This window comes from Cololabis saira, chromosome 16 (genome assembly GCF_033807715.1).
Source record: "Cololabis saira isolate AMF1-May2022 chromosome 16, fColSai1.1, whole genome shotgun sequence".
NCBI lineage: Eukaryota > Metazoa > Chordata > Actinopteri > Beloniformes > Belonidae > Cololabis > Cololabis saira.
In genome coordinates, this window is record NC_084602.1 from 762,145 (window position 1) to 777,748 (window position 15,604).

The 15,604-nt window shown below is 47.2% G+C and overlaps 1 protein-coding gene across 3 annotated transcripts in view; it reads right to left on the bottom strand.

Moving 5' to 3' along the window:
* Positions 1-1,678: 1,678 nt before the first annotated feature.
* Positions 1,679-15,604, bottom strand: part of traf3 (TNF receptor-associated factor 3) — a 44,528-nt gene continuing 30,602 nt past the window's right edge. For all 3 annotated transcript variants that reach the window (XM_061744427.1, XM_061744426.1, XM_061744425.1), the window contains 4 exons: positions 13,644-13,818; positions 6,650-6,993; positions 4,957-5,148; positions 1,679-3,174 (listed from right to left, as the gene is read on the bottom strand). In XM_061744427.1, coding sequence (XP_061600411.1) covers positions 3,139-3,174; positions 4,957-5,148; positions 6,650-6,993; positions 13,644-13,818 — 747 coding nt within the window. In that variant the 3' untranslated portion in view covers positions 1,679-3,138. The remainder of the gene's footprint in view (positions 3,175-4,956; positions 5,149-6,649; positions 6,994-13,643; positions 13,819-15,604) is intronic.

Sequence of the window (15,604 nt, forward strand, 5' to 3'; positions counted from 1 at the left end):
TGCTCATGTATTATGCTTGTTTTTGAATTAGCATTCGGTTTTTGAATTAGCATTCGGCCGTGAGCTGCTGATGCAGCTCACGGCCGGAGAACAGACGCGATCGCCGGGTCAAACTACGGCGTCGTCCCGGGGAGAAACCTGCAGCCCTGTGGAGAATTGTCGCCGGCTGAAATAAATCATTTAGGAAAATAAATGTTGGTTTAATAGATGGAATCTAACAGTCGTAGCTGTCACGTTAGTTTGTCTGAATATAAAGTGAAGCTTCATGTTTTTGATAGATAGATAGATAGATAGATAGATAGATAGATAGATAGATAGATAGATAGATAGATAGATAGATAGATAGATAGATAGATAGATAGATAGATAGATAATGTGGGTTCGATTCCAGTCGGGCCATATTTTGCAAATTTCCCCGATGTGGGAGTAATAAAGGATTATCTTATCTTAAATGTTGAAATAGCAGTAAAACCACATTCATTGATGAAATGACATATGGGATGGAAAGGGATTTTAATAAATGTATTGAAATGAACATATCAGTCTATTGAATTTCATTTTATTATTAACAAAGTTCTTCTCTCTGCTGAGTCGCTCTCTCTCCATCTTCTCCTCCTTGTCCAAACCCTCTCTCTGCATCTATTTATTTCAGCTCCCGGACAAATTCTCTGTCAAAACACAGCAACGAAAAGTAGTTATTTCATGAAAATACAACCAACTACCGATATATAACGTTGTCATAACAATTAGTTAACTTTTATTTACGTAGCAAGCACGCTAAGATAACTAACAAAAACCTAACATACTATTAAAAACCCACAATTTTTAATCGTTGTCCTTACACTAACTTGAATTAAAAAGGTTATATATTAAAGTTACTTACATTTATATTCCTCCTTCTCCCTCTCCACGGTGCAATTAGTCCTTTCTGCCTTCACATCACATCCTGTCCGATTGCAGCTGTTTTCTCAATAAAGCTTTGTGAAAAAAAAGAAAAAAGCGCTGCCCGGCCGAGGCCGCATTGCATTCTGGGATATAGTAGGCGAGCTAGACTGGTCTGATGCATGCTGCGGATTTTTTTCCAAATCAGTACAACATCCGGGTATTTTTCGCACACTGCAGATTTCCTTCTGTTCACATACAGCATACTACTTACTACACTTTGGCCAAATCAGTGTATACTTGTAGTACAGTATGCGAATTCGGGGGGATTTGGGTGAAGGGGCCCTTTCCCCCCGAATTCGCGAGCTAGGATGTTGATAAAGTTATAAAGACGGAGACAACCGGAGGTTCGGGCAGAGTCAGCTGCAGGTTTTGTGCACGATGCCCAGCCGGGGTTTTTGGCCACTCTGCCCAGGACTGTCAGCTCTCCAGTCCTTGTGTGTCGAGGTAAGAGTATTATCAGGCCTAGCCCTGTGTAATTGTCAGTGACCTATTGCTCTATCATTTGCGGGGGATAACTTGACACATAGCAAAAGAGCAATTGTGTGTGTGTCTTCTATGTGCAATGCTTGCTTTTCTTGTGGTAATAAATGTATTCATATATCATTATAGCAAAAGCGAGTGTGTGTGTGATTCATTTTGTGTTGCCGACCACTCTCGAGCCTTAATTGATTTTCTCCCAAAACACCTGCGTACTGAAAACTTTCAAAAGACCTTCATTTTAAGCAGAAACCCATTTAAACATGAACTTTTCTCTCCTTCTTTATTTTAACACTTCAAACTCAAACTGTGCAAATGAATGAAACAATCGGACGAATCCTGTCAACACTGGATCTGGAGCTTCAGCTGGAACCGGAGCTCCAGCTGGAACCGGAGCTTCAGCTGGAACCGGAGCTTCAGCTGGAACCGGAGCTTCAGCTGGAACCGGAGCTCCAGCTGGAACCGGAGCTTCAGCTGGAACCGGAGCTCCAGCTGGAACCGGAGCTTCAGCTGGAACCGGAGCTTCAGCTGGAACCGGAGCTTCAGCTGGAACCGGAGCTCCAGCTGGAACCGGAGCATCAGCTGGAACCGGAGCTTCAGCTGGAACCGGAGCTTCAGCTGGAACCGGAGCTTCAGCTGGAACCGGAGCTTCAGCTGGAACCGGAGCTTCAGCTGGAACCGGAGCTTCAGCTGGAACCGGAGCTTCAGCTGGAACCGCTTCCTCTGGTCCGGCTTTGCAGCTGGCTTCAGTTCTTTGGATCTTTAGAGTTCTCGTTGGGGTCCACTCTAGACCAGGGACCAGTCTCACTGCAGCCTGGACACCACAGACTGGTCCAGAACCGCAGGTCCAGAACCGCAGGTCCAGAACCACTGGTCCAGAACCACTGGTCCAGAACCGCAGGTCAGACCACCTTGACAGTGTCTAAAACCGTAGGACATGTCAAAGACCCAACAAGAAGCAAACAGGCTGACCCTGCAGGTCCCGGTCCCCTGCAGTTCCCCTGCAGGTCCCCTGCTGGTCCCGGTCCCAGTTCCCCTGGTCCCCTGCAGGTCCTGGTCCTGCTGTGGTTTCTCCAGTCCTGTATGTTAAATGGAAGCTGGGGGTCTGACTGGAACTGGTCAGAACCCCTGGGTTTACTGCTCCATACTGGTCTCACTGGTCCAACAGTCTCCCTGCTGCTGCTACAGCCGACCGGTTTTCACTGGGTCAGACTGGTCTGTACTGGTCAGAACTGGTCTGTCTGAGGTTTCCAGTCTCCTGGACTGGAACTGTGAAGTCTTTCCCAGCATGCCTCCAATAACAAACAGGAAGTAGCTTTGATGCACAGCATCAGTAATACAACAGTAACCTCAGTGAAGCGGTGACCACACACACACACACACACACACACACACACACACACACACACACACACACACACACACACACACACACACACACACACACACACACACACACACACACACACACACACACACACACACACACACACACACACACACACACACACACACACACACACTCTCTCTCTGTAGCTCGCCCCAGTGGGAGGAGGGCCCCCCCCTCCCCCTCCCCCAGTCCTTCCTGGTGCTTCCTGTGCGTTCGGTCGTCTCCTTCAACTCGACGAGCTTTCATCATCACTGATCCTTCCCATCATCCTTTGCTGCGGTAAGCGTGGACTGGTGAACTGATCTCAGACCAGTGAGGTCACAGCATCAGGGGTCAGGGAGGTCGGAGGTGTCCACCGTCACCTGTCAATCACGAGTCAACGTTAGGTACACAAGCAAGTTCAACATCACTGGCCACGGTTACATGATGGTTTGTAATTAGGAATTAATTATTACCAATTAAATAATTCAGAATTAAACTATTTTCCTTCGAGTTTACATGGAAATAGTAATTCTGAATTGAGGTTTACGTGGAAAACATGTTAGATGGTCTTTCTCCAATTCCTCTCCAGGTCTGGGGGTTGGGAAGGTTCTGATTGGATAGGGGGGGACCGGAAGTTAAACTACCGGAAGAAAAACTAACTTAGCCGCAACAACTTTGAAAAGCTCACACTTTTTATGTTTCCTGCTATCTGTTCTTTTAATTATTTCTATTTATTAAATAAATGGTCTCTGCTCTTGACCAGCGTTTACTGCGTGCTGCATCTTGAAACTTTGTTTGGAAAACCAGCCCAGCGCGGAATATAAGCGTCATGGAGACAGACGGGCGAGGGAACGAGCAGCGCAGAAAGATGAATTCATTTAAAGGGGACCTATTATGGCATCTAATCCCTATTTTAAACAGGCCTTGAATGTCTTAAAAACAAGCTTTTGATTGTTTTTGCTAAATAAATTAGAAATTCAGCCTCCAAACCATGTCTTTATCTTCCCATTCTCTAACCTCATTATCTATGAGGGATTCTGAGTGGGCGGGGCTATGATAATGAGACTCTGTGCTGATTGGCTGCCTGAATGACGCGATACACCGCTATGAAAAAATGGTGGAAGCTCCGGCCGGCGGAGTCAGTTGTGGGTGTGGTTTCACGCAGCGGAGGCCAACAGTTTTGTCTCCTGGTTCAGTTCTGACCCTCTTCAGTGTTGAACCAAGCACATACCGAGTCACTTAGCCACTTTGTCGTTATATTTAACGTTTTCAGACCCCTCCAGAAAGTTAGTTTAAAAAAAAAAAAAAAAAAAAGCATCAGCAACTTTTTTTTGAAAACTAATGTGAAAGCTAAAGTTGTTCCCACTTGTCTCAGCGAGGCAGGGGCCCGTGGCCCCCCCCTACCACAGCACAGAGGCCCCTCCAGGCAGCCGTCCCAGCTGATCCTGGACTGGCCCAGCGCCACTGAATGATACAAATCCTTATTAATATATAATTCTAATTAATGTCATTATTTTGATAATATACACACAGTCCGAATAGACGAGGTTGGTATTGTGTTCGTTTGCAGTACTAAACATAATGAGGGTGTTTTTGACTTCCTCCTGACTGTTTTAGCTGCAGTACAGAAGTTTGTTTTACAGAAGTCTGTTTTAGCTGCAGAAATCTAGCTGACCTTTGTTTAATCAAGTTCAAGTAAGCTCTCTCCAGTAAATCCTTAAAATGTTGACCTGGTCACGGTTAGCTTAAGTTAGCATTCTCAGAAGAGTGTCAAGCCAACAATTTTTACTGTGTAATAAAACTTCCTAACTTAGCAACAGTTTTTTCTGCCAGCAGCCTTCACAACCCGGAAACATAAAGGAAACTATTTAACTCACAGCTGTCAGTCAGTTGTTCCAGGTTGACTAAAACCAGGGTCCAGTGTGTTGGTTCTAAATCCCAGCGTGTTGGTTCTATGGTCCAGTGTGTGAGTTATGTAGGCCTATCATGTATATTCTCTCTATAAAACTGTTCTGAGGAACAAACATGACATGAATTCATTACTGCTCAACAACAAGAACGTTATAGTGTAGCTCATGTTGCAACACTGTGTTTGAAGGACGGATGAGGGAACCTTCACATCACTGGACAAGAGTAGGCAGGACTTGCTGAGAGAGTCCCACCTTGATGAAGATGGTGTCGTCTTTGATGTAACTCCCCGTCTCCAGGACGCTCTGCGACACGAACAGAGGGCAGCCCGAGGCGATGTTCATCTCTGCTGTAGGACGCCTGAAGCTGCTGCTGTTTGGGTCGGGCTTGAAGGCATCGCCCAGGTGTTTCCTGGAGGGACCCTGGTCCATCAGCATCAGAGTCACCTGGTAGACAGAACCAGATCAATTAAACATTGCACCGGTCAGACACAGTTCAAACTGCCCAACAGGCACCAAGGAAGCCATTAGTAACCGTTTATATCATTGACAGGTCCCACTGAAGACCTGAAGTTCATTTAACTTTTCCTGTTTGGGTTCAATTAGTATTTTTTTCACAAGTTAATCATAGAAAACAAAAAATCAGGGACTGTTATGTCGGCTGGATTGGCGTCACCAGGGCCCCTCTCTGGAGCCAGGCCTGGGGTTGGGGCCCCTCTCTGGAGCCAGGCCTGGGGTTGGGGCCCCTCTCTGGAGCCAGGCCTGGGGTTGGGGCCCCTCTCTGGAGCCAGGCCTGGGGTTGGGGCCCCTCTCTGGAGCCAGGCCTGGGGTTGGGCGAGTGCTTGGTGGCCGGGTCTTGCCCATGGGATCCGGTCGGGCTCAGCCAGAAATGGTGAACGAGAGGTTTCCTTCCCTGCGCCTTCGGGTCGGGAAAAGGTCTCTCACTGTTATTTGTGCCTTCGGGCCGAACAGCAGTACCCGGCCTTCTTGGAGTCCCTGGGAGGAGTACTCGATAGTGCTCCAACTGGGGACTCCATTGTTCTACTGGGGGACTTCAACGCTCACGTGGGCAATGACAGTGATACCTGGAGAGGCGTGATTGGGAGGAACGGCCTCCCTGATCTGAACCCGAGCGCTGTTTTGTTGTTGGACTTCTGTGCTGGTCACGGTTTGTCCATAACGAACACCATGTTCAAGCATAAGGGTGTCCATCAGTGCACGTGGCACCAGGACACCCTAGGCCGGAGGTCAATGATCGACTTTGTTGTCGTTTCATCTGACCTTCGGCCGCATGTCTTGGACACTCGGGTGAAGAGAGGGGCTGAGCTGAAACTGATCACCACCTGGTGGTGAGTTGGATGCGCTGGCGGAGGAGGAAGTTCAGTCGTACGTATGTGTCGCAGCTGCGGGCCAACACAGAGCCAGGTAGGTGGCGTCATCAGCATACAGGCGCGGTAAATAAACGGTGAGAGCCAAGCGCTCGGGTAAAAGTCGTCCTGTGAGCTGAAAATTATTTTAAAATGACCAGCGAAGGAGAACGCGTTCCTGGTGGCGGCGTTCCTGGTCATGACTAGCGAAGGAGAACGCATTCCAGTACAGCCCAGAACTGCTGCATGTTTTTGTGAGGGTAGCTCACATTAGCTACCCAAGGGAACACGGGGAGAACATGCAAACTCCACACAGAAAGGCCTTTTCACCAACCCCACCCAGGGTGCTGAAGTCATGGGGAAACTTAACACTCACTCAGTACCCACAGCATCCCCGGCAGGAATTGAACCCAGGACCTTCTAGCTGTGAGGTGGATGCACAACCAGCTGCGCCCCCGTGCCCCTACAACCACTGTTTCTGAGCAACAACGGCGAGCTTCTCCCGCGGTTCTGGATGTCTGGTGTGAGGCGGCTGATATGGTGCAGTGTGAACCCGGCAGCAGGCAGCCGTGCTGCAGTACCTTCTGCTTGAAGGGCCAGGGCAGCAGGGCGTCGTACTCGCCCCTCATCACCACGAAGAACAGCGACAGGTGCGTGCCCTTGCCCATGCCGTCCCCGTTCAGGTAGACCCGAGCGCACATCTTGTAGCCAAAGTATCCGGTGTAGAACGGCTGTGAGTACAGCGACAGCGTCTTCCCCGCCACCGCGTCCTGTTTCCGGCGCTTGTAGTCCCGGATCTTCCAGATCAGAGTACCGTTGTAGCTCGCCGTCTCCAGAACCTGGAACCGCAGGTCCATGTCAGCCAACCGGACCTCGTGGACACTCAGCATGTCGTCATGGCGACTGAGCTGGGTCTCCAGGGACGCTGCAGAGGACATGCATGAGTCAGCAGAGTTCAAGCACTGGAGCCACTTCTGTGTACTGACCCGGTTCTGTACACTGACCCGGTACTGTGTACTGACTAGGGTTGCCAAACGTCCCTTGAAAAACGGAATCGTCCCGTATTTAAAAACTAAAGTACGCGTCCCGTATTGAGCTGAAAAGGGACGCACTTTGTCCCGTATTACTGTGAGAGTCAAAAAATAGTCATAAAATGCCAATGGAAAAGGGCATTGCGCTGTTGAGTTCGTAAGTTATTTTTTTTCTGTTTTACCACAACTGTAGCTGTAGTCATAGCTGTAGTTTGTAACTGTAGTCATGGCCTTTGAGGCACAAATATGTTTACAAGTTTTTTACAGACTTTCTGTTTGCACTTTTCTTATCGCAATATTACAGAATGGATGTTCTGCTTTCTTTCTATTATTTTATATTAATTTATACAATTTTAAATTAAGCAGGACATGTTTCTGTTTAAGAAAGATTCGGTAACCCTTTCTTTTACAGTACAGTAATAAACAGGTAATACCATGGTAATTACACTGTAATTACCTAGTAGTACCTTCTATTTACAAGGTAATTACATGGTAACTACCGGGTAATTTGCCCAGTAAGTACTAGGTTATTATTACGTATTTTCTTGTACCATGTATTTATGTGTATTTACCATGTAATTACATGGTAAATACCTGGTTGTTTAAACAAAACATTACTAGGTAATTACAAAGACATTAGATGGGAACTATGAGGGAAATTACAGGTATTTACTAGGTTAATATGGGTAACTACTAGGGGTGTAACGGTATATGTATTTGTATTGAACGGTTCGGTATAGCGTGTTCGGTTCGGAATGGAGGTGTACCGAACAAGTTTACACACATACATATTAAGTAGAGGACTGCACGTTGTGGAGCAGAGCGCTGCTGCAGCTGCACATGCAGTTGCGCTCACACCGAGAAAGTATTAAGATTAAAGAAAAAAGCACTAACTAATGAAGAACTAAAGAGCTAAGCACATAATTTTGACAAGTCCAGTGTTTCCCCTACCATTGTTTAGGCCTGGCGGGGCCTGGCCAGGCCTAAAAAAAAAAAAAACAATGATCATTTACGTTTATGAGCGCCTCTGCAGCGCTGTTCTACAACGTGAGTCAACCTGCTTTGTTGCCTAGTAAAGCCTGAATTATGGTTCGGCGTTAAATCGACGTAGAGCCTACGCTGTAGGGTACGCAGCGACGTGCACCGTACGGCCGCTCGCCGCGTACCCTACGTAAGATCTGCGTTGGTGTAACGCGGAACCATAAATCAGCCTTAACGAAAGCGTGTGTTGTTTCCATAATATTACCTGGTACTTCCGCATTAAGTACAGAAATAAGGACCTGATATTCACCCATTAATTAAAGTGAAACTGGACTTTAAAAGAAAGCGTGTGTTGTTTCCATAATATTACCTGGTACTTCCTCATTAAGTACAGAAATAATTACCTGATATTTACCCATTAATCAAAGTGAAACTGGACTGTAAAAGAAAGCGTGTGTTGTTTCCATAATATTACCTGGTAATCGTAGATTAGAATTATAAAGATTTGAACAATTGGCAAAACGTCTGAAAATTACCTCCCCTTTACCCAGCAATTAGAAAGTTGGACCACACCCCCTCACATATACCTCCTCACACACCACCACCACCTTGTAATAAATACGCCAAAACAGGTGATCTGTCAAAGACATTTTTTTTTTCTTCAAAAGGGTAAAGAAAAAAATACAAAGTTCTGTATAAAAACATATTGTACAGTGTAAAACGTATTGCATAGTGTAAAACATAAAACTAGGCACAGTGTTGAAAATATAGGCACATTCAGTCAATCAATGCAACAAATAAAAAAATACAGTGCATTCAATAACGATATAACAACATATTTAGATCTCAAACTGGCATGTCAAGGACCCCAGTATTATCTGCATTTGGCCATCACCCTTAATCTCAGAGAATTCCAGAGACCCTCACAGAATCAAAGATGTGAGTTAAAACTGTGAAAGAATACAAATACAAATACCCTTTTCATGTCACACGACCCCTACATGGCCTTTGTGCACCACAAGGGGTGCACGCACTGTAGCGGCCCGCTTGGATTAATCACACAAGATGCAGAGAGCTTCGACTGGTGCAACTTTTTTCTCTCCTCCTTTCGCCTGGGACTGTGAAAACTATATGTACATATAGCCTATATATGTACATATACATACACAGCCACACACACACACACACACACACACACACACACACACACACACACACACACACACACACACACACACACACACACACACACACACACACACACACACACACACACACACACACACACACACACACACACACACACACACACACACACACACACACACACACATGCGCTTGTCCTCCTTTCGCCTGGGACTGTGAAAACTATATGTACATATAGCCTATATATGTACATATACATACACAGCCACACACACACACACACACACACACACACACACACACACACACACACACACACACACACACACACACACACACACACACACACACACACACACACACACACACACACACACACACACACACACACACACACACACACACACACACACACACACGCGCTTGTTCACCTGCATGCTGGCTCTCTAGTTTTTGGGTTTAGGTAGCGGTAGCGATAGCTTAGCTCAGACTGCGATCAGATCTCAAGATTTGGGTCGATTGCTGTTCATGTTTTGGTTGGCTCCGTGCCGGTTTCGTGTTCTGTTTGTGGTTTTTTGTTGCAGATTTCCAGTGCTTGACGTGTGTTTCCGTGTGTTCCTGCTTCCTGGATTGGCAGTGGATGTCGTCACCCCCCCCCAAAAAAAAAAAAAAAAAATCACTGGGTTTGTATGTGTATATATCTATGTATGTGTACGCATATGTATGCGTATATATATGTATATATATTAAATATAGTAATAATGCACATATATATACTTTTGGTTTCTACCGTCATGGTATCAATCATTATGTGTGCAGACAAGGTAAAAAAAAAAAAAACTATCTACATGGACAAAATAATACAAATCCCACAATACATATTATTTCCACGAATAATGAAGAGCAATTATGTTCACATTTTTAACAACAGAAAGAATATTTAGTAAACTCAAAAAATAAATTTTCACATGAATTAAACCTTTTAAACCGTTATGAATTAGTTTTTACTTAAATTAAAATAATGACAGTTTTCCCGTTTGTTTTAACCACAATAAACCACAATAAAATAACTTTTCATAAGTTTCAACACAAAATATGACAAGTTAATCATTTGCTTGCATATTTTACCATGCTGCTACGCTCGGACGGGAACAGGAAGTTAAGCTTCGTCAATAACGGAAGTAACAGAGGAAGAACGGTGCTCTTAAAAATAAAAGCATAGAAATAAAACGTAAAATGAGCTTAATTCACTCTGCAGGTAATCTGCTGCCATTTACACGCACCACCAGCTGAAAAATAGCAGATCTACAAATTTATAGCGCAGCACTCTGCCCTGAGTGCAGCGATATGAGCTTGTACTTCTGTCATTTTACGTTTTATTTCTATGCTTTTATTTTGAAGAGCACCGTTCTTCCTCTGTTACTTCCGTTATTGACGAAGCTTAACTTCCTGTTCCCGTCCGAGTGTAGCAGCATGCTAACGCTGCTCCAGAGTTGGTAAAATATGCAAGCAAATGATTAACTTGTCATATTTTGTGTTGAAACTTATGAAAAGTTATTTTATTGTGGTTTATTGTGGTTCCCGTTCGTTAAAACAAACGGGAAAACTGTCATTATTTTAATTTAAGTAAAAATAGCGGTTTAAAAGGTTTAATTCATGTGAAAATTTATTTTTTGAGTTTACTAAATATTCTTTATGTTGTTAAAAATGTGAACATAATTTCTTCATTATTCGTGCAAATAATATGTATTGTGGGATTTGTATTATTTTGTCCATGTACATATAGTTTTCACGGTGCCAGGCGGAAGGAGGAGAGAATAAAGTTGCACCAGTCGAAGCTCTCTGCATCTTGTGTGATTAATCCAAGCGGGCCGCTACAGTGCGTGCACCCCTTGTGGTGCACAAAGGCCATGTAGGGGTCGTGTGACATGAAAAGGGTATTTGTATTTGTATTCTTTCACAGTTTTAACTCACATCTTTGATTCTGTGAGGGTCTCTGGAAAAAATTGAGATTAAGGGTAATGGCCAAATGCAGATAATACTGGGGTCCTTGACATGCCAGTTTGAGATCTAAATATGTTGTTATATCGTTATTGAATGCACTGTATTTTTTTATTTGTTGCATTGATTGACTGAATGTGCCTATATTTTCAACACTGTGCCTAGTTTTATGTTTTACACTATGCAATACGTTTTACACTGTACAATATGTTTTTATACAGAACTTTGTATTTTTTTCTTTACCCTTTTGAAGAAAAAAAAAATGTCTTTGACAGATCACCTGTTTTGGCGTATTTATTACAAGGTGGTGGTGGTGTGTGAGGGGGTATATGTGAGGGGGTGTGGTCCAACTTTCTAATTGCTGGGTAAAGGGGAGGTAATTTTCAGACGTTTGTTCAAATCTTTATAATTCTAATCTACGATTACCAGGTAATATTATGGAAACAACACACGCTTTCTTTTACTGTCCAGTTTCACTTTGATTAATGGGTAAATATCAGGTAATTATTTCTGTACTTAAAGGAGCTGTATGTAAGAGCAATAATAAAACGAATCATAAAATGACCCCGATATGTCAACAGACGTTTAAAAATCATGTTCATTTCAAATACTTATGTCACTGACAACAGCACTCAAGCCAGGATATTCCAGTTTAAAAAGAGGAGTTGCAGCCCTCAACTGATGTTTATGTTGTCATTTTTTGTTTTGGTCTGAAGCTCCACCCTCCACCTATCTCCCAATCACCAAGTCAGTATTGTTTCTGAAGCTCCACCCTCCACCTATCTCCCAATCACCAAGTCAGTATTGTTTCTGAAGCTCCACCCTCCACCTATCTCCCAATCACCAAGTCAGTATTGTTTCTGAAGCTCCACCCTCCACCTATCTCCCAATCACCAAGTCAGTATTGTTTCTGAAGCTCCACCCTTCACCTATCTCCCAATCACCAAGTCAGTATTGTTTCTGAAGCTCCACCCTCCACCTATCTCCCAATCACCAAGTCAGTATTGTTTCTGAAGCTCCACCCTCCACCTATCTCCCAATCACAAAGTCAGTAATGTTTCGGCATCCGGGTTGCCATCTCGGCTCTAATTATCGCAGCCATGGCAGCCTACGTTCCTGCTGCATTCTGCAGCCTACCTAGCAACCCCTGGTCGGGGGGAGGAGGGGGAGGGTACACGCTGCTCAACAATATTTTGAAAGTGACTGCAGTACCAGTTTTGGCCATTTCTTACAGATGGCTCCTTTAATGAGGAAGTACCAGGTAATATTATGGAAACAACACACGCTTTCTTTTACAGTCCAGTTTCACTTTAATTAATAGGTAAATATCAGTTCATTATTTCTGTACTTAATGCGGAAGTACCAGGTAATATTATGGAAACAACACACGCTTTCTTTTACAGTCCAGTTTCACTTTAATTACTGAGTAAAAGCCAGGTAAACATTTCTGTACTTGGGGTACTGGGTGAATACTTAGGAAATAGAATTACTGGGCAAGTAACTACAAGGGAAGTACCTGCCAATTGCAGGTAAAACATGGTAACTATCAGGTTAATTACAAGGTCAATAGAGTCATTTACACCCTCGGGGGTACATGCACCCATCCATTGATAATACATAAATCAATAATGAATGGGTAAATACCCGGTAGTTATCCATGAAATGTATAGTAAATACAAGGTAACTACATGGTCATTGAAGTGTAATTAGCTGGTAACTACCTCAAATATAGGTTATAATTTCCTGGTAGTTTGCAGAAAAATACTTAGTAATTACCTGGTACTTTCTTAGAAATAATTCATGTAATTTCAGAGTAATTACATGGTAAATTGACTGGTAGTTACCAATATTAACCTAGTAAATACCTGTAATTTCCCTCATAGTTCCCATCTAATGTCTTTGTAATTACCTAGTAATGTTTAGTTTAAACAACCAGGTATTTACCATGTAATTACATGGTAAATACACATAAATACATGGTACAAGAAAATACGTAATAATTACCTAGTACTTACTGGGTAAATTACCCGGTAGTTACCATGTAATTACCTTGTAAATAGAAGGTACTACTAGGTAATTACAGTGTAATTACCATGGTATTACCTGGTTATAACTGTACTGTAAAAGAAAGGGTTACCAAAGATTCTTATTTTATTCAGTTCATTTTTTTATTTTGTATTAAAGGGAATTGCTGGATAATAATTAGTTTTCCATGTGTTCATGGCATTCAAAAATATGCATCTAATTCAATTCAGGGTTGAGTCAAATAGTTAAAAAAACGTTTCCCTCACAAAAGAAGGGGCTAAAAAGGGGTCGGCCGGCCCGGCAGATGGGGGGTCCCTTATTTATTTTTCAGGGAGTTGGCAACCCTAGTACTGACCCAGTTGTGTGTGCTGACCCGGTACTATGTACTGACCCAGAGTGTGGGTGGCTCCGCTGCCGCTGCGTCCGCCCTGCTCCAGAGCGCTGAGCCTGGTCCGGACGTTCTCCAGCGTCCCCCGCAGGCTCTCCATCTCGTCCCGAAGCATTCGCAGAGAGCGCAGCTCCAGCTCCAGCTCCATCAGCTTCTCCGAGTGGGAGCTCATCAGTTTCTGCAGAAACGCAAACAGGATCGGCCGTTCAGGGCCCAACCAAAACCAGCCAGAGGCGACGTGTGGGGGGTGGAGGTGGGCGTGTGGGGGGTGGAGGTGGGCGTGTAGGGGGTGGAGGTGGGCGTGTGGGGGGTGGAGGTGGGCGTGTGGGGGGAGGAGGTGGGCGTGTGGGGGGTGGAGGTGGGCGTGTGGGGGGTGGAGGTGGGCGTGTGGGGGGTAGAGGTGAGCGTGTGGGGGGTGGAGGTGGGCGTGTGGGGGGTAGAGGTGGGCGTGTGGGGGGTGGAGGTGGGCGTGTGGGGGGTAGAGGTGAGCGTGTGGGGGTAGAGGTGGGCGTGTGGGGGGTGGAGGTGAGCGTGTGGGGGGTAGAGGTGGTCATGGGGGGGTAGAGGTGGGCATGGGGGGTAGAGGTGAGCGTGTGGGGGGTGGAGGTGGGCGTGTGGGGGGTGGAGGTGGGCGTGTGGGTGGTGGAGGTGGGCGTGTGGGGGGTGGAGGTGGGCGTGTGGGGGGTGGAGGTGGGCGTGTGGGGGGAGGAGGTGGGCGTGTGGGGGGTGGAGGTGAGCGTGTGGGGGGTGGAGGTGGGCGTGTGGGGGGTGGAGGTGGGCGTGTGGGGGGAGGAGGTGGGCGTGTGGGGGGTGGAGGTGGGGGGTGGAGGTGAGCGTGTGGGGGGGTGGAGGTGGGCGTGTGGGGGGTGGAGGTGGGCGTGTGGGGGGTGGAGGTGGGCGTGTGGGGGGTAGAGGTGAGCGTGTGGGGGGAGGAGGTGGGGGGTGGAGGTGGGCGTGTGGGGGGAGGAGGTGGGCGTGTGGGGGGTGGAGGTGGGCGTGTGGGAGGTGGAGGTGGGCGTGTGGGGGGTGGAGGTGAGCGTGTGGGAGGTGGAGGTGGGCGTGTGGGGGGTGGAGGTGGGCGTGTGGGGGGTGGAGGTGGGCGTGTGGGGGGTAGAGGTGAGCGTGTGGGAGGTAGAGGTGGGCGTGTGGGAGGTGGAGGTGGGCGTGTGGGGGGTGGAGGTGGGCGTGTGGGGGGTAGAGGTGAGCGTGTGGGAGGTAGAGGTGGGCGTGTGGGGGGTGGAGGTGGGCGTGTGGGGGGTGGAGGTGGGCGTGTGGGGGGTGGAGGTGGGGGGTGGGGATGAGCGTGTGGGGGGTGGAGGTGGGCGTGTGGGAGGTGGAGGTGGGGGGTGGAGGTGGGCGTGTGGGGGGTGGAGGTGGGCGTGTGGGGGGTGGAGGTGGGCGTGTGGGGGGTGGAGGTGGGCGTGTGGGGGGTAGAGGTGGGCGTGTGGGGGGTGGAGGTGGGGGGTGGAGGTGAGCGTGTGGGGGGTGGAGGTGGGCGTGTGGGAGGTGGAGGTGGGGGGTGGAGGTGGAGGTGGGCGTGTGGGGGGTGGAGGTGAGCGTGTGGGGGGTGGAGGTGGGCGTGTGGGGGGTAGAGGTGAGCGTGTGGGGGGTGGAGGTGGTCATGAGGGGGTAGAGGTGAGCGTGTGGGAGATGGAGGTGGGGGGTGGAGGTGGGCATGGGGGGTGGAGGTGAGCGTGTGGGGGTAGAGGTGAGCGTGTGGGAGATGGAGGTGGGGGGTGGAGGTGGGCATGGGGGGTGGAGGTGAGCGTGTGGGGGTAGAGGTGGGCGTGTGGGGGGAGGAGGTGAGCGTGTGGGGGTGGAGGTGAGCGTGTGGGGGGAGGAGGTGGGCGTGTGGGGGGTGGAGGTGAGCGTGTGGGGGGTAGAGGTGAGCGTGTGGGGGGTGGAGGTGAGCGTGTGGGGGGTGGAGGTGGGCGTGTGGGGGGTGGAGGTGGGCGTGTGGGGGG